Source organism: Ranitomeya variabilis, chromosome 4, assembly GCF_051348905.1.
Source record: "Ranitomeya variabilis isolate aRanVar5 chromosome 4, aRanVar5.hap1, whole genome shotgun sequence".
Classification (NCBI taxonomy): Eukaryota; Metazoa; Chordata; class Amphibia; order Anura; family Dendrobatidae; genus Ranitomeya; species Ranitomeya variabilis.
Window position 1 is genome coordinate 666960495 of NC_135235.1, and position 24068 is coordinate 666984562.

Genomic DNA, 24068 nt, shown 5'->3' on the forward strand with positions numbered 1-24068 from the left:
TCTTTTTCCTTTTTTTCACAATATGTCTCTTTATTCTTACTATATCTTGGTAGCCCCTTAAGGGTCTTGAACCTGCAATCATCTGATCACTTGGAGCATATACCACAGTATTGCAGTATATAGAATAAATAATGATCTCCAATGTAGCTCATTCTTTGGCAGCCTTTCATGGGAGTACAAAGATCACAAACCTAGGAGATGACAGGGGGCATTTACTGCATTGTGAGACCATCCAGGAGATAAATCTCACAGTTACAGTGCTGATATTACCATCGCTGGAATGACAGCATGTCATGGCTGCTGCTGCTGTCAGCACAGTATCAGCACTGGAGAGACAAGTATATAACATAAGAAAAATGGAATTTTCTCAGGCTGCTGCCAGATTATTTTTTAGCTACAGCAATTTTAATTTTGTTTTTTTTTTTTTTAGATGTAGTGGAAATATGGGTGTGATGCAGGGATGTGGTCTCTAAAAAGGTTTTATATCTTTAAAACCTACATGTTGCCTGAGGTTTTTAGTTCAGTTATCCAGAAATAATTTAAAAGCAGATTGTCAACCCTCTGACCCTTAACAGTAGAATACCTGCTATCCACAAGTATGATGCCCCTCAAACAGTATGATGCCCCACACACAGCCTGATGCCTCCACAGTTTCCCCATTCTAAGATGTTGTCCATGTTCACCACATACGGTATGATGCCCTCCACACACCGTATAACTCCCCCACAATCCCCTCATGCAATAATGCCTTCACAGTCCCCCCTCCACACACAGTATGAGGTCCCCACAGTGACCACCACAAATAGTATGATGTCACCACAGCACTCTACACATTATGATGCCCCCACAGTCCCCCCCCACACACAATGTGTTACCACCACAGTTCCCACTACAATATGGTACTTCTCTCACACTATATGATACCTTCACAGTCCGCCCACATACACAGTGTCATGGACTCACGCACACCCTGATGCTTACACAGCCCCCTCATTTTAATATACCTCCCACACACAGCATAATGCCTCCACATTTCCCCCATGCAAACAGGCACTCATAGTCCCCCACATGGGTCCCTACAGCCCTCTACAAATTATGATGCCCCCAAAAGTCCCTCCACACACTGTGTTGCCATAACAGCCCCCCCCCCCCCCCCCCCCGTCACATCTACACACAGGTATGGACTGGGGATGAAATTCAGCCCTGGCATTTGAAATCACATAGGCCCATGTTTTCCCCTTACCCAGTGGCGTAACTACAAAGTTATGGGCCCCGGTGCGAACTTCCAAATGGGGCCCCCCCCTACCCCCCCCCACCTTCCCCCGCCCCCACAACCCCCCCACCTTCCCCTGCCCCGCTTCCCCTAGATACGCCTCGGACTGTTGCAGGAATCTCCTGCACTGCAACATGGTGTTGGGTGCCAGCACAGCCCACACAGTGGTATATCCAGCACAGCCCGCACAGTGGTATATCCAGCACAGACCGCACAGTGGTATATCCAGCACAGCCCGCACAGTGGTATATCCAGCACAGCCCTCACAGTGGTATATCCAGCACAGCCCGCACAGGGGTATATACAGCACAGCCCGCACAGGGGTATATACAGCACAGCCCGCACAGGGGTATATACAGCACAGCCCGCACAGGGGTATATACAGCACAGCCAGCACAGGGGGTATATAGAGCACAGCCCTCACAGTGGTATATCCAGCACAGACCGCACAGTGGTATATCCAGCACAGCCCGCACAGTGGTATATCCAGCACAGCCCTCACAGGGGTATATACAGCACAGCCCTCACAGTGGTATATCCAGCACAGCCCGCACAGGGGTATATACAGCACAGCCCGCACAGGGGTATATACAGCACAGCCAGCACAGGGGGTATATCCAGCACAGCCCGCACAGTGGTATATCCAGCACAGCCCGCACAGTGGTATATCCAGCACAGCCCTCACAGTGGTATATCCAGCACAGACCGCACAGTGGTATATCCAGCACAGACCGCACAGTGGTATATCCAGCACAGCCCTCACAGTGGTATATCCAGCACAGCCCTCACAGTGGTATATCCAGCACAGCCCGCACAGGGGTATATACAGCACAGCCCGCACAGGGGTATATACAGCACAGCCCGCACAGGGGTATATACAGCACAGCCAGCACAGGGGGTATATCCAGCACAGCCCGCACAGTGGTATATCCAGCACAGCCCGCACAGTGGTATATCCAGCACAGCCCTCACAGTGGTATATCCAGCACAGACCGCACAGTGGTATATCCAGCACAGACCGCACAGTGGTATATCCAGCACAGCCCGCACAGTGGTATATACAGCAGAGCCCGCACAGGGATATATAGAGCACAGCCCGCACAGTGGTATATCCAGCAGAGCCCGCACAGTGGTATATACAGCACAGCCCGCACAGTGGTATATACAGCACAGCCCGCACAGTGGTATATACAGCAGAGCCCGCACAGTGGTATATACAGCACAGCCCGCACAGTGGTATATAGAGCACAGCCCGCAGTGGTATATAGAGCACAGCCCGCACAGTGGTATATAGAGCACAGCCCGCACAGTGGTATATAGAGCACAGCCCGCACAGTGTTATATACAGCAGAGCCCGCACAGTGGTATATAGAGCACAGCCCGCACAGTGGTATATACAGCACAGCCCGCACAGTGTTATATACAGCAGAGCCCGCACAGTGGTATATAGAGCACAGCCCGCACAGTGTTATATACAGCAGAGCCCGCACAGGGGTATATAGAGCACAGCCCGCACAGTGGTATATACAGCACAGCCCGCACAGTGTTATATACAGCAGAGCCCGCACAGTGGTATATCCAGCACAGCCCGCACAGTGTTATATACAGCAGAGCCCGCACAGTGGTATATACAGCAGAGCCCGCACAGTGGTATATACAGCAGAGCCCGCACAGGGATATATACAGCAGAGCCCGCACAGGGATATATACAGCACAGCCCCCACAGGGGTATATACAGCAGAGCCCGCACAGGGATATATAGAGCACAGCCCGCACAGGGGTATATACAGCACAGCCCCCACAGGGGTATATACAGCAGAGCCCGCACAGGGATATATAGAGCACAGCCCACATCTCATCCCCCCCCCCCCCGATAATGGCCCCACAGTCCGGTTAAAAAGAAAAAAAAAAAAAAACTCTCCTCACCTTTCCTTTTGCCCGCGCTGCTCCTGGCGGCTGCAGTCTGCCCAGGACACTGCAGGTGCGCGATGATATGACGTCATCGCGCACCCGCAGTGTACTGTCAGAGGCAGAGCGGGGAATGATGGGAGAGGAAGCGTCAGGTGACGCTCTCTCCTCCCATCATTGCATTGAACTATACCGGTGTCATAGACGCCGGTATAGTTAAATGCGGCGGCGGCGGCACTGGGGGGGGTTCCGGGGGAGGAACAGTGCAGCGGCCCACTACTGGCATCGGCTCTTCTGGCATTTGCCAGAAGTGCCCGATGGCCAGCCTGGCCCTGCTCAGACCTGCCGGCCCGGGGCCCCTGACCTGCGGGGCCCGGTCGCAATGGCGACCGCTGCGACCGCGGTAGTTACGCCCCTGCCCTTACCCATGAACCAGATGGCATATTGTTGTGAATTCTGCTCTTGGGCTCCCTCTGGTGGTTATAAGTGGTACTGCTGCTCCTTTGGATCTCAGCAGTCATCAGGTGTTTCCACTTATTATCAATTCTGACTGGGCTATTTAGTCTGGCTAGATCCTTTAGTGCCAGTTGTCCATTGTTTTTGGAGGATTCACATCTCTGCCTGGTTTCTCCTGCTATGCTGTTCAAATCTACAAAGATAAATTCTGGCTTTGTTTTTGCAGTCCACATGCTGTGGGCCTTATAGTTCAGTGCATTTCTGTTTTTTCTTGTCCAGCTTTGTCTGTGTAAGGATTTATTCAGCTAAGTTGGAATCTCTGGTGATGCAGAAATACCCTCCATATCTTTAGTTAGATGTGGAGATTTTGTATTTTCTGTGGTGGATATTTTCTAGTCTTTTAATACTGACCGCATAGTACTCTGTCCTGTCCTTTCTATTTAGCTAGAGTGGCCTCCTTTTGCTAATTTCTGTTTTCAGTCTGCGTATGTTATTTCACTCTCCTCTCACAGTCAATATTTGTGGGGGGCTGTCTATCCTTTGGGGATTTTCTCTGAGGCAAGAAAATTTTCCCGTTTCTATCTTTAGGGGTATTTTAGTCCTCCGGCTGTGTCGAGGTGTCTAGGCCGTGTTAGGTACATCCCACGGCTACTTCTAGTTGCGGTGTTAAGTTCAGGGCCTGCGGTCAGTACAGGTACCACCTTCTCCAGAGTACGTCTCATGCTGCTCCTAGGCCACCAGTTCATAACAGGATATATTACTAATATTACCCTGAATGGAGGAAAGGACGATTTTCTACAAGACCAATGTTTCTAATGATACCCGTGGCCTGCTGGGGTAAGTGATGGAGTCAGCGACTTTGTGCTCCTTCACAACTCTTAACCGGATGGGTATCTTGAGAACACTGAAACTGTTAACAATGTAGCAGACAAGGTGACCCATGACCAGACAGGCCCTTCTGGCATTTGCCAGAATTGCCAGATGGCCAGTCCGGCCCTGTCCACACATAATATGTTGCCACCACAGCCACCTACACGTTATGATATTTCTACCACACAGTATGATGCACTCACAGTTCCCCTACAGACACAGTATGATGCACTCACAGTTCCCCTACAGACACAGTATGATGCCTCCACACATTATGATACTCCCCACACACCGTATGATGCCCTAACCTGCCTCCGCTGTATCTCGGATGTTTGGAAGACATGGTGGATGTATGATGGTCTGTTTTGTGGTGGTGTGAACTGTACACTATAATGGAAGCTTCTGGTCTACATCGAATTCCAGAAGCTAAAACTTTATATGGCTAGACCTGTATTTCAGCTTGTTTTTTTTTTGCTCTGATTCATATTGGAGTCACTTCTGGGTCACCTTTGTACCATGGAATTCCAGCTTGGATACAGGAATCAATATGCAAGCATGTGAGCATGGCTTTCAGTGACGATTTTGAGCAATTTGTTACAGCTAACTCTCATATATATTAGAATATTGGGGACTTTTTTCAATCTATTTCCTGTAGAAGGGGACTTTTCCAGTGATACCCGATTCTGTGATCTATTCCAGGAGTCGAAATCCCGTAACATCTAGGGGACCTCTTTTAGTGGAGGTTAAAGGCTGTAAGATTAAAATAAGGCTCTTATTACAGTATTTTAGAGGCCTTCAGGATCGGGCCTATCCGAGCCTTTATTAATTAAGCATAATTATATTAGTGGTGTTTTTTTAGATCATAATCCAAAGATCAAATTGTATTTTATCCCCCAATTTTTAGGCACAAGTTGTATTTTTTTAAGTCACGCTTTTTGGGGCTACATATAATTGACTATGTGACAGGTCCATATTTATCTCATGTGTATGGGGCCTTTTAGACAAGCCGTATTTCATAGAATATTCTGACCAGCTTTTTGGGCCATGGGAAGTCACATATTCATTCCTATCTGCCTGTCAGAGCCCATTTACAGTACATACAAGCAGTGTCAGAGTGGGGTGCCAAGTGCCCACCAGTAACATAAACTCTGGGGGCCCACTTTTCTGCTACGTGCAAATAATCCCTGACCTTCAGTCTCACATTTATATATGCTTCTAAATAATAGTAAGCTGGGTAGTTTGTTATATAAATGATGAGATGCTGTTTCTGTCTCTACATAGTGAATAAAGTGTATTCTGCCAACTACTGCCCGTATAGGGGGTGTAGGCCCACCGGGTGTTAACCTGTTCTCCAGTGTGCTAGTCCGATCCTGGATACAAGTCAGCCAAAGTGGATGATTTCAACCATGGCCCATCTTAGCTATGTGCGCCCTCTGCAATCGCACAGGGTGACGGATGGCTGACTGCAGTGGGGGCGACTTCATCTTCGAGAGAGAAGATGGGCGAAGCATAGTGAAAGGGCCGGGGCTCATCTGGAGCAGGCAGCGTCTCAGACAGAGATGCCCACAGCCTGCAAGTCTCATCAGCCGAGAACAAGCAGTCTTGAAAGAAAGCAGATATGTGTGACATCTGCTTTGTCATTGGGGTATGTAGTGCAAGTGTTGAGTGTAGTCTATTGTATAAGTGAAATTTGTTTATGTCTGAGCAATGTGTGTATTGTATGCAGTATACAGCCAGTGTATGAGTGCTGTGTGCGGTATACAGCCAGTGTATGAGTGCTGTGTGCGGTATACAGCCGGTGTATGAGTGCTGTGTGCGGTGTATAGCCAGTGTATGAGTGCTGTGTGCGGTATACAGCCAGTGTATGAGTGCTGTGTGCGGTATACAGCCAGTGTATGAGTGCTGTGTGCGGTATACAGCCAGTGTATGAGTGCTGTGTGCGGTATACAGCCAGTGTATGAGTGCTGTGTGCGGTATACAGCCAGTGTATGAGTGCTGTGTGTGGTATACAGCCAGTGTATGAGTGCTGTGTGCAGTATATGACACGCCCACAGGGCAGTGGGATACTCGGTATCGGGTCTGGTCGCAAAGAGGGATGTCACGGTGGCTGCAACCCGGTCCATGGCCCTGGGCATTAACGTTAAAGGGGGTTAAATGTTCAAAGTTTGTCGTGATACCACCTGTGGAGTTCGGTCAATAGGGGGACTGACGCTGCATTAGAGGGGTTCCGTGGGGGATGTTGTGGCAGCCCAGATATTACACTTCCCACAGATGAAGTGGGGTCCCCAGGGGTCCTATGGTGTGTGGCGTAGATGGGAAGGCCGGTGAATAAATGGAGGAGACAGGTTGTAAGTCTTTACCTCGTTTACTTGTGGGTGGCAGGCCACAGTCCAGGGCACCAGTAACAGGTGAATTAGAGGTCCAGGTAGTCCAGAGACAAGTGGAATCCCCTTTGCAGGTCAGGTAGGAGCCTTCCACTATGCGCTTACTGTCTCTGAGGTCCCTGCTGCCACTAAGTGTCCTAAGCAAAGTCCTTATTCGTTCTCCTGTCCAGGGACAGGTATCTGTATGGCAGGCAGCTTGAGCCATGCCTATTGTTGTCGTTTCACGGTGACTCCAGGCTCCAAGGTGCTGCTGTGCCACAGGCAAATATGGGCAAAGTCCATGTAATTCAATGCCCTCCGGTTCTGCTCTGTGTCTTATAGTCCACAAAAGCCTCCGGCTCCCGGTACCCGGCTACTGCGCTCTGACTTTCTGGAGACCTTCCCAAGTCTCCTGGAGTCCTGTATCTCCACTCTGCTCCGTCCATGTCTGTCCTCGCACACAGACTGTCTGTACTAACTGAACTAACTCTGCCTCCAAACCAGGATCTTTATCCAGGGAGGCTGCCCTAAAACAGGGTTTTGAGCTCCCCCTCCTGGCCTGGATTTGGAAGGTGTTGTGTGCGTGATAACCTGCCAAAGGGAATCTCACGGACTGGCCCACAGGGTTACAGGGGAATCCCCTGGTGGGCCCCTGTGTAGATCTGGGCCCCCAACCCCACTGTATGGGCAGTACTTGTCACAATTTACCATATATACTCGAGTATAAGCCGACCCGAGTATAAGCCGACCCCCCTAATTTTGCCACAAAAAACTGGGAAAACTTATTGACTCGAGTATAAGCCTAGGGTGGAAAATGCAGCAGCTACCGGTGAATTTCAAAAATAAAAATAGATGCTCCATACTGTTCATTATGGCCCCATAGCTGTGCCATACAGTGCTCTGCACCATTATTGCCCCATAGCTGTGCCATATAGTGCTCCGCACCATCCATTATTGCCCCATAGCTGTGCCATACAGTGCTCTGCACCATTATTGCCCCATAGCTGTGCCATATAGTGCTCTGCACCATCCATTATTGCCCCATAGCTGTGCCATATAGTGCTCTGCACCATTATTGCCCCATAGCTGTGCCATACAGTGCTCTGCACCATTATTGCCCCATAGCTGTGCCATATAGTGCTCTGCACCATTATTGCCCCATAGCTGTGCCATACAGTGCTCTGCACCATTATTGCCCCATAGCTGTGCCATACAGTGCTCTGCACCATTATTGCCCCATAGCTGTGCCATATAGTGCTCTGCACCATTATTGCCCCATAGCTGTGCCATATAGTGCTCTGCACCATTATTGCCCCATAGCTGTGCCATATAGTGCTCTGCACCGTCCATTATTGCCCCATAGCTGTGCCATACAGTGCTCTGCACCATTATTGCCCCATAGCTGTGCCATACAGTGCTCTGCACCATTATTGCCCCATAGCTGTGCCATACAGTGCTCTGCACCATTATTGCCCCATAGCTGTGCCATACAGTGCTCTGCACCATTACTGCCCCATAGCTGTGCCATATAGTGCTCTGCACCATTATTGCCCCATAGCTGTGCCATACAGTGCTCTGCACCATTATTGCCCCATAGCTGTGCCATATAGTGCTCTGCACCATTATTGCCCCATAGCTGTGCCATATAGTGCTCTGCACCATTATTGCCCCATAGCTGTGCCATATAGTGCTCTGCACCATTATTGCCCCATAGCTGTGCCATATAGTGCTCTGCACCGTCCATTATTGCCCCATAGCTGTGCTGCTGCTGCAATAAAAATAATAAAACACATACTCACCTCTCTTGCAGCTCCTCGGCGCCATCTTCCCGGCGTCTCCCTGCACTGACTGATCAGGCAGAGGGCGGCGCGCACACTATATGCGTCATCGCGCCCTCTGACCTGCACAGTCAGTGCGGAGAGAGAGACGCCGGGAAGATGGAGACAGCGCCCGGCGTGTGGAACGCGGACAGGTGAATATGCGATACTTACCTGCTCCCGGCGTGCCGCTCCTTCCCCCGGACAGCTGGTCTTCGGTGCCGCAGCCTCTTCCTCTATCAGCGGTCACCGGCACCGCTGATTAGAGAAATGAATTATGCGGCTCCGCCCCTATGGGGGGTGGAGCAGCCTATTCATTTCTCTAATGAGCGGTCCCACGTGACCGCTCAGGGGAAGAGGCTGCTGCACCCGGAGACCGTGGGACGGGCAGGGGGAGCGACAGGAGCGCCGGGACTAGGTGAGTATGCATCAGCGCCCTCTCCCCCTCACCCGCCGACCGTGACTCGAGTATAAGCCGAGGGGGCACTTTCAGCCCAAAAATTTGGGCTGAAAATCTCGGCTTATACTCGAGTATATACGGTACTTGATTCACTCTGTACAGAAAAAAGCAGCATCTCACAGCAGCAGCAACCACGCTACCTAGTTTATTATTATATAGAGATATAGGTAAATTTGTCAACAAAGGTAGTATAATATTTGCATACAGGTGAAAAGTGCCCCCCCCCCAAAGTCAATGTTATTTGTGGGCCTTTGTCACCCCAGTCCGACACTGCTAAGATGCATACACTTCCTATGAGGTTCTCCACTACTTTTACCGTTATCAGATAGGCTAGCACCCCTATTGATTGGCTGTTGGCAGCACACCTCCATCCACTATGTAGTGTCTGCTGCCAGGTACTGCAGTGAGAATGAATAGGAGTGAATCTGCAGTACTCAGCCATGGCCACTACACAGATGATGGAGCTGTGCTGCACTGCTCTGCAACTGCCAACATCCGGCCACCGCTTGTACAGAGAAGAGCTGATCGGAGGGGGTGCCAGGTGTCAGAAGACCACTGATCTGTTATCATTAGGATAGATCATCAATGTCAAAGTAGTGGAGGAACCCTTTTATGAATTAGGCGCATCGTACTCCAGTTGTTTCTTCATTAATAACCCATTATCTACCAATGTCCTTTTTTTTGGGACGCCTAATCTTTAGCTTCTAGCAACTAAGATTTTATAATTTTAATAATTAGGTCCAATTTTTTGTGTTGTGTTTTGTAAAATGAATGTTTTCAAAATAGGAAATCATGTCATTGTCATTTTTAATTGAATATTGGGATGCCTTTTTCTGAAAAATCTGTACTTGTAAAAATGGTAATTTGGCAAGTAATGGGTGAAAGAGATTGTCCATTACTTGGACAGCTCCTTCTCAATTGTTATAGTCCCTCTTACAAAATACAAACCGCCTATACTCCCCTCACATGTCGGCGTTATTCGCATTTTCATCAGAATTTTCTAAAAAAAAACTAAACAAATGGTTTGGGTCACCATATTCTGAAACACATAACTTTTTAATGGCAATGGACCTGTATGAGGGCTGTATTTTTCCCCATATCGATCATGATACAGGAACCTGTTTTGGGATACATATGACTTTTTATTGAATATTTTTAACGGCAATTCTACTGGCATTTCGTTTTTTTTTCTCTTTATAGTTTTTACCATAAAAAGTTACTTAATTTTATATTGGATGAATTCAGACTTTTATCTATGATACCAAATTTTTTGTTTGTTTATATTCTGGGAAAAGCGAATTTTTTCCTATTTTCATTATATATATATATATATATATATATATATATATATATATATATATAATATATATATATATATATATATATATATATATATATATATATATATATATATATATATATATATATATTTATTTAAACTTTTTTTTTATTACTTAGTTTTTTTTTTACTTTCCTTAGGGGATTTGAACCTGCAATCATGTGATTGCTTGTTCTATAAATTGCAGTTCTATCGTTTCGAAGCATAGAGTCAAAATTACATTTTTATTTGTATCCCAGGCTTCATAAGGTGAGTAAGATGGCAGCCATGCGCACTTTCATCAGAGCCCCGTCTGCCTTGGCAGCCTATCGGCACCCTGTGATCGTGTGACCGACAGTGATATCTAACTGGTTAAACAGCAATGATGGAAGCAAGCCCCCGATCACTTCAGTTACAGGCAGATGCTGGTTGTATAACACAGCTCCTGAGCTCGCTTCATATTCCACAGGACTGTGCCGGAGTCGTGGAGTCCGAGTCAGTGTCCATTTTGGTGGAGTCAGAGTTTGTATAAAATGGACTGACTCTGACTCCTAAAATATATAATAAATTGGATACAGTAGTACAATGCAGTATATGATGTAAATTTTTTTCATAGAATTTGGGAAAGTTATGAAATGTCCTATAAATGTCTATTCTATTCCTGATTTAAGGATCTCGGCTTTTAGTTGAGATGAATCTGTGCAGCACTTTATGCACATGCTCAGTAGTGACCAGTGCTGTGGAGTTGGAGTTGAGATGAATCTGTACTGCACTTTATATACATGCTCAGTAGTAACCAGTGCTGTGGAGTCGGAGCTGAGATGAATCTGTGCTGCACTTTATGTACATGCTCAGTAGTGACCAGTGCTGTGGAATCAGAGATTATATGAATCTGTGCTGCACTTCATGTACATGCTCAGTAGTGACCAGTGCTGGGGAGTCGGAGTTGCGATGAATCTGTGCTGCACTTTATGTACATGCTCAGTAGTGACCAGTGCTGGGGAGTCAGAGTTGCGATTAATCTGTGCTGCACTTTATATACATGGTCAGTAGCGACCAGTGCTGTGGAGTCGGAGCTGAGATGAATCTGTGCTGCATTTTATGTACATGTTCAGTAGTGACCAATGCTGTGGCGTTGGAGTCGGGAATCAGGGAAATTTAAGAGTTGCAGTCGGAATCTGAGTCGGAGGTTTGGCTTACCGACTCCACAGCCCTGATACTCCGGCACGTGTTCAGACAGAAGAGAACTTACTCTTTCATGACACATACAACTTTTAAAGGAAAATCATAAATAAAGCGCTTTCTAACTTAGAGGGGTTGTCCAGTGAAAACAAGTTATCAGCTGTCCACCAGATACGTGATAACTTGTAGATTGGTGATGTTCTGACCACAGGGACCTGGACTGATCAGCAGAACGAGAAGCTTTTATCCCTGCAAGAATGGAGCAGCGATTCACTTGCTCAACCACTGCTCCATTCACTCTCTAGGCGGCTGCCAGGTGCTGCGCTCGATCTTTTCCGACAGCCCCATAGAGAATGAATGGAGAGACGGGTATGTCCACTATATAATAAAGGTGGCTCTTGGAGGATAAAAATTCTCCAATCTGCCAAAGCGATCCAATTGATCTGACCACCACCAATTAGTAAGTTATTATCACCTGTTCAATGGGTACAGAAAGTGCCTTTCAGTATTCATCTTCAAATACAGAGTAAACCATCAGGACTTGTCATGTGAAAACTCTGTTTCTGTTGAGTATATACATTTAGTGGAGTCTGCTGTTTACTTAGGTAAAAGGCAAACACCAGAGCAAAGTGACCTCCATCTGAACCTGTTGATTCTTCTTCCTCTTCATATTTACTTAGTAGTTAATCTGTAGCCTCACCCAATCGTGCCATTACGAGAAAGCAAAACTCTCTTATTTCTATTTTGTAGCCTAATTTTCTAATATAGGAATTATTATGTATATTGTATTTATGAAATCCTTATTACACCTTCTACTGTAAGAGGTCATCTCCCGAGAGAACAAGAGGACCGGCCCATGAAATTCCCACAGCCGGATAATTCTCTCCCTCAACATCTTCTGAGCAATCTAATTTAATGCACATTAGACTTCATCTGATCCCATTGATATCAGATAGTTCGGCCGACTTTAGCCTAGAAATTATCTGATTATTGGTTCCCATCCACTGCAATGTTATTTTGTCACCCAGTTCTTTCACAAGGTCTTGAAGTTGTTAACCCCAGGGTAACCTGTCCATGAGCATTTTATATTTCTGTTTAGAAGACTTCATAAAACAATAAAAATATTAATACTCGCAATGGTGATCCCACACTACTCCCATTCCAATGATTCTCCCACCAGCCTTTGTACCTCTGTACCTCCCATGGGATCCAGACAATGACCAGCATAGCCAATGATTGCCTACAAAAGCTGCCTTCATAAGATGTTCAACTCATGATCTAGTCCATAATAAAAGAGAGATTTCAACATCTTAGTATTATCTACAGTAATTGTATTATTACACAGGATTCATTATGATTTTACATTTCCTCATCGTCTTCCCAATCAGGTCCCTACAATATCAGATCATCTCAGTGGAGATTTTCTGTATATTTTACTGACTGACCAATCAAGAATGGATAAGGACAGGGACAAGAAGGCGGAGAGGATATTACACCTCACCCTAGAGATCCTCTTCCGGCTTACTGGAGAGGTGAGAGATTCTGATGACGTCACATTACATCATTCTTATCTATGGGAATAACAGATGGACAGAACTGGAGAGGTGAGGACCCTGGAAATGTCTGGAGTGAGATTTATTAATGTGTCTCTCTATGACCAGGATTACACAGTAGTGAAGAGGACCTCTAGGGGGCGCTGTCAGGCCCCTGTGTCTGAGGGATGCGGAAGACCCTTGAGCCCAATCACGGGGCCTCCACCTCACCCCGTGATAAATGAGGACATCAATGACCAGAAGATCCTAGAACTCATCTATAAGATGATTGAGCTGCTGGCTGGAGAGGTGACACTGCTGGGAATGCTGGGATATTATACAGTAATGATATGAATCGATCAGGCGGATGACGGTATCATTATATGTATTAGGTTCCTATAAGGTGTCAGGATGTTGCCGTCTATTTCTCCATGGAGGAGTGGAAGTATTTAGAAGGACACAAAGATCTGTACAATGACATCATGATGGAGGTTCCCCAGCCCCTCAGATCACTGGGTAATAGACAGTACTAAATACACACGGCCTATAATTATCTGTATGTAAAGAATGAATTCAGTCCTTGTATGTGTTTCCTCCAGATCTATCCAGTAAGAGGACAGCACCAGAGACATGTCCCTGTCCTCTTCTTCCAAAGGACTGCAAACAAGAAAATCCCAATGCTCCTCAGGATCATCAGGTAGATGGAGAGAAGATGTCATGAGATCTCCACTATGATGTGTACACTATGTAGGTCTTGTTGTCACGGTTCCACCCCTCATTGTGTCTGGGATGCAGTTACTGACAGCTCAGCCATCCAAACTGGTACAGCAGTGTGCTGAAGCTGTCAGAACTTTGACAGCTCAGCCATCCAATCTGGTACAGGGGCGTGCTGAGCTGTCAGTGTGTTGATTGACAGATCGACAATCCAATCTGAGACTGGAAGGTGTCGGTTGTCTCCAAGTGTTCATTATCCCAGGTAATTGCCATGCTATTTAACTGAGTTGTTTCTCTCAGACTGTTGTACATTCAGTTAGTGAGGTTTGTGCTTCCTGTGCCTTGAGTTCTGTATTCTTGATCTTTCGTTGCCTGACCTTGGACTTTGTTCTGTCCATCTGTCTGTTTAACCCCTTCTGCTCTGATCCATTATCTTCCTGGTATTCTGACCTCGGAACGTTACCTGACCATGCTTTTATCTCTTCCTTCTATTTATGACGTACAGTACCTCGCTTCTGACTTTGGACCCCTTGACGATTCTGACTCACAGCCGTGAGAAGTGACTAGCCTCCACCTTGTGCTCAGTCTTGATTTATCCACTAGTAGTATACACTGAATGGCCACTTTATTTGAGACACTAGCTCTTCTATAATTGGAGTTTCCCTGTATGTCTACTAGGCTTGTGATCCTCGAGGGCATTATCTATTGATCAGTTTTCAGTGTACAAGTTGAAGCGTGGACTCATTTTAGAATCTGAAAATCATTTGATTGCAGTGACTTCGAACTAGGCATGGTCGTGGTTGCTAGATCAAAACCTGGTCAATATTTCAAAATTGCCCACCTTGTGAGATTTTTTATGTGTAATAGTGTCCAGAGCATAATGAGAATGGTGTGATCATGTAAAATTATTCAACAAAATGGTATCCTGTCGCTGTAGCAACTCATTGAGAAGAATGTCAAGATTCATTCTGAGGCGGTGAACAGTCATGCAAGTTGCAATTGAATACTGAATTGAAAGTGAATTGAAAACTCTGGTGCTTCAACTGAAGTGTCCAAATGCAACCGGATTCTGGATTCAGAATAGTCAGATGAATCAAGAATTATGTTGTACCATGCTGATCGTAAGATCAAAATTTGGTGCAAGCAGCAAAATAAATTAACCTTCCTTAATTAATTAATTGGGTGTGGAACATTTTCTGTACACACCTTTGGTCCTCTGATGACTTTGGATGGAAGTTTGCACACTAGGGTTTACCTAATCATTGTATTCATCCAATCTCATCCCATCATGGCTGCTGTTTACTCTATGAATAAAGGACAAGGGTCTCATAGTCATGGATTGCTTCCAGGAACATGACAATTGTTTTCTGTGATCCCCTTAATTTTAAAATGCATCTTTGCGATGAGGTAGAACAGGTTCTTCAGAACATCTCACCATCCCCATCCAATTTCTGGGTTTGCTAGAAGCAATCCTGTTGGCATGGGCAAATATTCCTGCAAAAGGATTTTAACCCCTGATATAATCTATGCCATGACAAATTGCAATGGTTCTGAAGACCCCCGGAGATTCAACAGGATGGAAGTCTGTAACAAAGTGGTCATTCAGTTCATGTCTCATACTTGAAGGAGATGGTGTTAGAAGTTGTCTGTTTACCCCCACAAGATGTTTCGGGACGTAGATAATGTTGTTTAGAACTTAGAGCTAACAGCCTGAATTTCTACTGGAGATCTGCAGCTACTTGATAACGGTTGATGGCCTATAAAATAATTTCATGTGACTTATTAAAAGGGGTTGTCCACTACTAGGAAAACCCCTTCTCGATCTGAATATTTGTCCCAGATAAAATAAAAACACTCATACACACCTCATATGCCAGTGCCATTCCAGCGGTGTCAGCATTCGTGTTCCTGTTGTTCTTGTGCGGTTGTTATGACATATGAGCCCTGTGCTCAATCAGTGCTGGGGTCACTGTCCCCGCCTTCAGACAAATTGAACATCAATTGAGCGAAAGAGCAGCCACAGCTCTGACTTGCTCTTGATGTTCAATTTGTCCGAAAGTGGGGACAATTACACCAGAACTTACTGGGGACAGGGCTCACATGTCATAACAACCGCACAAGAGACCCGGGAGCTCGAGTGCCGACACTGTTGGAATGGCATCAGCACACAAATTGAGTATAAGTGTTTTCATTTTATAGGCACCAAACATTCAGATCGAGAAGGAGTTGTCCTAGTAGTGGAAAACCACTTTAAAATGTAAAGAAAGAAAATGAAAGAACAGCCCTGACAGAGAAAGATGCAGATTTCTCTGATAAGATACATTACAAGGTTCTTTATTTTCATGCGTATTATTGATTTACGAATTAAAAAATAAAATGACGGTTTCATTTAAGTGTTGTGATTTTTATCTCATTCATTTCAGGGTAAATCTCGGAAGAACACAAGTGCTATAAAGGGAAATATGAGGTGTAATAAAGGGTGTAAAGTGGAAATTCCAACAGAAAATCCAGGTGAGTAATAACCTAACCACAACCACAATTTCTTATTCACTGACTTGTACAATTATATGTTACATTTTTGTAAGGTTTTTAAGTTACTATCTTTATCTCTATGATCAAAAGAATAAGATAATATGAATCCTCCAACACATCCACTTCATTTGCACAATGTATCATTATTTTATATTGATAGATTAAAACAATTTGTACACAAAACCAGAGCGGTCACTGTCATACCCAGATAATTGCGCGTCTTCTGTTTATTGAAATGATGGCCCCTATGCTCATTATTTAGGCCGTGATGTGGAAAGTAATATACACTGCTCAAAAAAATAAAGGGAACACTTAAACAACAGAAAAAACTCCAAGTAAATCAATCTTCTGTGAAATCAAACTGTCCACTTAGGAAGCAACACTGACTGACAATCAATTTCACATGCTGTTGTGCAAATGGAATAGACAACAGATGGAAATTATTGGCAATTATCAAGACACCCTCAATAAAGGAGTGGTTCTGCAGGTAATTCAAAACTCTGGAGGAATGGGGGAAGAGTCTGGCAATATAAAGTTATTACTGGACTTGTTTTTTAAAGAGCTACCTGTCTGTATAAACAGTTTGGGGGTGAAATCCTGCTGAAAGATTGGACCACGGACTTCTGCTTTTCTTCTAAGAGCCATCATTTTTTAATTTTTTACTGCCATAGACATGTGAGGGCTTGTTTTTTGCACGACAAGTTGTAGTTTTGAATGACACCATTCATTTTACAATTGAAATATGATCCGCACTATGTACCGGAACACAGCAAAATACTTCCGGAACATAGTGCGCGGGCGCATGCACAGTAATGCATTTCGGCTTTGCCCGCAGTAGGGCAAAGCATACTGCGCTTGCGCCACCAAAGACTGCATGGCGCACGCACCAACTATGGTGCACGAATACTCTTATTCCCTAAAATATTGCGGAAAACAGGGACGGACGGGGTGGAGAAATGAAGAGGATATGCCGCCTATCGGACCAGTAACAAATCATTTTAATATCCCGCAAATTTGAGGTGACAGGTTCCCTTTAAAAATTGAAAAATAAATAAAAATATACCTAAATTGTATTGCATACTTTAACAAATATTTAATAGGTTACAGCAGAGTAGGGCCCGGCCAAAAGTGTCTACTGTGTTATGGTGGCGGCTTAAAAAATCTTTTGGCCAAAACAAAAGCTGCCGGCTATATGTGAGATCTGGTGATGGAAATTGTTAATGTGTGATAGGTGAGAAGTGGAGTTTTTCCAAGAAAGAGCGGTGGGACTGTGGAGAGTTCGAGGGGTGGAGCTTGGGCGGAGTCTCAAGGGGGCCCCGAAAAATTTGCCAGTATGGGGCTCCAAAATTTCTAGTGGCAGCCCTGAATTCGTGGCACTAGAATTCATGTCCTCTTACTCTCTGAAGAGGCAATTTGCATATTTAACCTCATCCACAGGATGCCAAGATTGTAGCTGTGGACTTTTCTGCACATGGTTCTCATACTCCTTACTGAATAAATGGAGATGTTTTGAATTTTTTTTTCATCTTTTGCAGATCATTATTGCCAAACTTATAGAATTAGTCCTGCGGTTAGTATCATATGACTGTTCTGGTTTCTAGGATGCAATATATCTGTTAGCCCTGGAGCCAGCTTCATGCTTCGAGTGCCGATCATGTAACTGCTTTTAGCTTTCATTCTAAGTCATATGGCAAGGCTCGGTAAAGGGTTTACATTGACTTTTAGGATTACTACTTCAAATAGATGGCACTAGAGATCAATTCTTCTTCTCTGAAGAGGCATTTTGCATATTTAATTTCCCAGGTAAGCATTACATGGCATTTAATCCATCTCCCTCTGACATGCCAAGCTTGGCATGTCATTATCTACAAGGAGAAAAGTGACCCTTACATCTCTGACTTTCCAGGATAGCGGTGACACTTCTATCTTTATTGGCTATTGTGACCTATGGAGGATGCTGACTCTTCAGCACTGACCCATTGAGGATGCTGACTCATGTGCACTGACCCATAGAAGATACTGACTTAGGCGCAGAAACCCATACAGGATGCTGAGTTATAAACACTGACCCATTGAGGATGCAGACACATGACCATTGATCCACAGAGGATGCTGATGCATGCATACTGACCTATGGAGGATGCTGACTCATACTCAGTGACCCATAGAGGATGATGACTCATGTGTGAAGACATGGCATTGTATCTTACCCAGGCAATTATTTTTAGCAAACCAAAAAGAATAGGCTGTTATTTATACTTTTGCTTGTGTAAGCCTGTAATATTGACTTGTAAGCTGATATAACATAATGTGCTCTTATCTTTGATGACTAGTGATGGTTGCTGATATGCTAGTTATGCATTGTGTTATGGAGCATATTTGTTGACTTCAAAAGAAGAGAGGGAAAAACTATGCAAATAGATTAAGTAATGCTACTTGATGTCATCACCATTCTTCCTCTTACCTGTGATGCTGGACTGAAGGACATTTGTTAAATCTAAAAATAGGTTACATGCCTCTGTATAAAGAGACTCCGAGACAGAGGCTAGGAGGGACATCCAGAAATTCTCCAAGACATCCAAAGGACCAGAGACAGGACAGCAGCCAATATCATGGCTAAATCACGATGGGCACGGATCTATTATTCTACAGGAAACAACCTAGGGTTTTTTGGCCCCAGTTGGAATACAGATCTGTTCCATTGACCTTCGCTGAACCATGGAACATTTGGAGAAAGCCAGGATTGGGACCTGCTGGTCGCCTGACTCCATGGAGATGATCAGAGAAGCCAGGTTTTGATCTTCAGATCATCTGGCCTTTTACCTTATATGGACTGTCATCTTCCTATGCTTGTCATTACCTCCTTTCTGTGTGCGTGAGCCAGGTGGGGTAGCAAACTTGGAAGATCTGAAGTCACACCTGCTATTATCCTGGCGAATCAGCGGAGGATGAGACTCTGGGACTGTTCTATGTGCTATCTGCCTGTTTTGTGGTTCAATTAATCATTGCCACACTGTTTTACCCTCACCCTGTGTTGTCTTAGTAGCATTGTCTTCACATCATGTACATGTTCTGGATGGTGAAACAGCACAGTTACTGTAGAAGGCTACAACAGTCAACTGCTCTCTGTTTTTGTGTATGAATTGTTTTAATTTGCTAAAGGACATAACAATATATGATAAATATAAATTTGAGCATATTTTTTATAATGTTTGGGGACCTAATCGCTGATAATTTGTTATGTCACAGAACCATTGTTATTGATTGTTCTGTTAAGACACACTTACCTATTTATTGATGCAGGTATAGCAAATGTTGTGAGCTTGATAAAGACCTGAATAGGGTCCAAACATTGGTTTTTGCACACTATGCAGAGATAAGTATTTTTTTTTTCAATCAGTGACACATGTCAATGCTTTTTTAATACATTCTGGATGAAAATCATGTGAGAATCATCAGTATGGTGAATTGTTGCACTGGTTATGGTGATAACTTTCAGAATAAATACACAGTTTAGTCTCAATTTTGATTATCTTAGTTGTTGTAAATAAGAAAAAAAAGTATTTTTTTTTTTAAATACAAGTACTAACCAACTTGCTCCAAAGCCATGGCTTGTTTGTACATGAACATAATGCTTCACTGTCTGTCCTCCTCTGTGCTAGAGTGCATGTAGCTATCCAAATTGCCTCTTCAGAGAAAAAGAGGACTTAAACTCTATAGCGCCACCTGTTGGAAGTAGCGATCCTACAAGTCACAATCAACCCTTTAAGGAGTTGTGCAATATGAATAAAAGCCAAATCAGTATCTCAATTCGCAGACACGGTGTTTCCGGCTGTTGGCCCTCATCAGTGCGAAGCATGAGAATTAATTTGGCTAGATGAAAGGCTCTGGACTGGGGTCTAAGGTGCAATGTTTCTCCTTATGGAGAGTAACATACCAGCTCTGCTTGTGTCTTACCGAGTTTTCACTCCGGGAGGGGAAAACCCCTTACTTACGTAGCGCTCACTAATATACTAATTAGGCAAGAAGACTACTAGGTCTCTATTTCGGTAAAACAACTTATATTTTATTAATAATGAAATAAAGTTTAATAATCAACAATTTAAGCTATGATTTGATATATGTACTACAGGCACATGAATTATAACAGCGCTAGCCTAACATTACATGATCATAATCATCATCTATATAATAGAGAAAGTAAGCATCTATATAATTACCAAATATTGTAACATCACTTCCCTGCCGGGGGACTCGACTGATGAGAAGGAAATATCCGGTAACACATCATCACAGAAGTTATGCGTCCATAAAGTCTCCTGGAATGTCCCTACCCCCAACTAGGTGCCGTCCTGTTTTATACACTTAAAATTGGATTTAGTTTCGTCATGCGTACTGGCATTTTTCTCATATAACTTGTTATTTTACAGATCACGAGCTGTTATTGTACAAATTCCATGCTTATCTTGTTGTTCACCCTTGAGAATATTTTCCTCACACTACAAGAATGCCGCTGCGCATGCGTACATAACTGTTTATGCCACATCTCCTCATACAATACAAATAGGTCACTCTGAGGGCACTTTCCCGCTTCCATTTTGTCTTGTTTTACTCAGTTAATGGCAATAGATACGTGAAATCACTATCTACACATACATTCAGACATTCTTGTCTCATTTGTATCACAAACGGTCCTTGATATCATGTAACTATTTGCCATTACCATAGGTGACCATTAGGACCTTAGGTCTCCTACAGAACACTTTGTAAGCCATGTAACAGTTCCATATTGACAATATGATAACTATTATCATGACCACTAGGAGTGGGTGGATTACCCAGTCCAACATTTTCTTAGCGGATGGCGAGTACCCAAGAAAAATATCATACCAATAATGGGAAGTGGCATTGGCTATAACTGAACCCATTTTAACCATTTTATTACTTATAATCGTAGTAGTGATTATATGATTTTTTGCAAACTTTGCATAAACTAAGTGTAATTTACAAGTTTTGCCTTCCAGAGTATCTTCACAGATAGATAAATCATGAGTTTTGTTATTGTTATCAACATAAGGTCCATTGAATTTTGGCATCCAGAAAAATATATTCCCCGGAAGCCCCAACATCAATGGCAATACTACATACCTACTCATTACCTGTATTATTCTAAGATAATCCCTCCAATTTGGATAATACCTCCTAAAATCAGTGGAATATACTTTATCTGTCATATTAGAACACACTATCAATTTTGTTCCATTTAAACAAAATATAAAGCTAGTATCATTCAATCTTCTAGAAGTATAATTAGCGTATACTCGAGATTCGATTAGTCCAGTCGTTAAATTTAATTCTGTCATTTCAGCTTCCCAACATGCTATATTGTCTTCATGTGTTATCTTTACAGTTCCAGTTCCGTTGGTCAAAACAGTACTTGGCCAATATTTCCTTCCTGGATAATTGTATGGAGCCGGTTCTTCAATTACAGGCCCATACATCCATACAGAACTAGTGTTAGATAAAGTTATATTTACAATAGCCAGTATATCACTAAAGTTTTTCCTTCCATCCTTTGTGACATTGTAGACATTCCAATCACCAGGTGACTTCAAAGGTGGCACTCGCTCACTTGTTAATCGGACACCGGGAGTCCATGCTTCAACAACGTCCAAAAATACGCCTCCAAGGATTCCACATACGATTAGGAAGGAAATCTGCAGAAATCAGAACATAACACGTTTATTCCCGCAAATAACATTTTTTCCTGTGGGATATACTCCCATTTTTCTACACCTGGCCTCATGATCAGCAAGGTGCGGTCCCTGCCTACTGCAATTATCTCAGCTTCTGAAGGCGGTCCTTGAGCATTTTGTACCCAAATTTTAGCTCCAACATTAGTTACTTCAGAGGAGCCAAAACCTTTATCTCCTCTTACGGTTAATTCAGTGGGGGCATGACCTTCTTCCCCCAGAGATAAGTTTACGGGTATTAATAACATCTGAGCCATTTTCTGTTTCTTCTCAATGATCAATGGCTCTGTTCCCAAATTGAACATCAATACTTTAATTTCTCCTTGATAATCTGCATCAATAATTCCTCCCACCACTATGGCCCCTTTTAGAGCAAAACTAGAACGAGTTGCCAACTGGCCATAATGTCATTTGGGCATTTGACAACCCAATCCAGTGGAAATTGGAACCACCTTACCTGAAGGAATGACTGTTACATCTAGTGCACTCAAATCCAGTCCGGCTGATAGGGGTGTTGCCCTTTCAGGGATCCTGGCCTCTTCATGTATTTTCCAGTAGATAATAGTCTCTACTACATGTGCTTCATGTATTGTAAGATTGGGTGTCAACATCCTCATCAGAGGAGTCATGGAATGTTGTGTTCCATAGCATAGTCTTTGACTTGTTGTCCAGTAAAATGTGACCCATTATCTGTCTGTACTTGAAGTGGGACCCCATAATACTGTGTTATGATTTCTAAAGTTCTCAGTGTACTCCATTGTGTAGCTGCTTTGCATGGGAAACCTACCATCAGGCCTGAGTATGTGTCTACTGCGGTACAGACATACTTACACCCTCTGCTCCCTGGTAGTGGACCTATAAAGTCCATTTGCCAAATTTGTGCAGGTAATTGTCCCCTCCCTATGTGTCCCATTACTGTGTGTGGCACCTCTCTCCTTTGGGAATGTTGACAAACAGGACACTGTGCAATAATTTGTTTTATTATGTCCATAGTGAGGGGAACTCCTCTTTCCTGGGCCCACCTGTAAGTGGCTTTTTCTCCCAGGTGTCCACTTTTCTGATATGACCAAACGGCCGTACCGTGAAGCCATGTTTCTTTTGCTTTATTGGTTTCCGCCGTTGTTTGTCGAATGGCAGCTGCTCTATCTGCTTCAGAATTAAACAAACGTTCAAGTGAATCAGCAGGTACATGTGCATCAACATAAAAAAACAGTGGTAGGCGTGGTTTGCATTATTTCTTCAATACTCTCCCACACCTCTTTCCCCCAAACTTCTTTTCCATGGATAAGCCATCCATATTTTTTCCACCCCATCGTCCAGGTAGCTAGTCCATTTGCTACTGACCAAGAATCTGCATACAAGTGACATTCACCTCCGTGCTCAAAACTCAGAGCTAAGAAAATTGCATATAATTCCGCATATTGACTGCTCTTACCATGACCTTCCATTTTTATATGTTTTTCCAATTAGGAACTGGGAAATTGATTATTGTCTGTCTAGCTTTAGGCAAGATTTTCCTATGTCCTTTGTTCCATTGAATTCCTAAAAATTTTACCACTTGGGCCGGTCCTTGGACCTTCAACAACAGTTAGATAAGTAATGATACTTATGTGATCACTTATTCATACATGCTCATTCAGGGATTGTTTTTTTCTCTTTTTTTTTTTTCCTTTCACTTTTCAGTTGATTTTTACAAGAAGAAAATCCCTTATCTCAATCACTCCACCTAGTTCAGCTCAAACTGAGTTGAATAATGTCTCATTGACATACATACATACATACATACATACATACATACATACATACATACATACATACATACAAGGCTCACACAGCCTGCCTATTTTGCACTTTGGAATTAACACATTAACTCTATATAAATAAAACTGC

The 24068-nt window shown here is 43.9% G+C and overlaps 2 protein-coding genes across 2 annotated transcripts in view; both read left to right on the forward strand.

Annotated features, from left to right (window-relative positions):
- The window catches only part of LOC143766254 (uncharacterized), a 178505-nt gene that overhangs the window by 20676 nt on the left and 133761 nt on the right, over positions 1–24068 (forward strand). The gene's annotated exons all lie outside the window — the stretch shown is intronic.
- LOC143766255 (uncharacterized) overlaps positions 1–24068 on the forward strand; it is a 28355-nt gene that overhangs the window by 485 nt on the left and 3802 nt on the right. Inside the window, exons 2-6 of the mRNA XM_077253783.1 lie at positions 13036–13179; positions 13309–13488; positions 13572–13695; positions 13779–13876; positions 16317–16404. Of these exons, the coding sequence (XP_077109898.1) occupies positions 13102–13179; positions 13309–13488; positions 13572–13695; positions 13779–13876; positions 16317–16404 (568 nt within the window). The 5' untranslated portion in view covers positions 13036–13101. The remainder of the gene's footprint in view (positions 1–13035; positions 13180–13308; positions 13489–13571; positions 13696–13778; positions 13877–16316; positions 16405–24068) is intronic.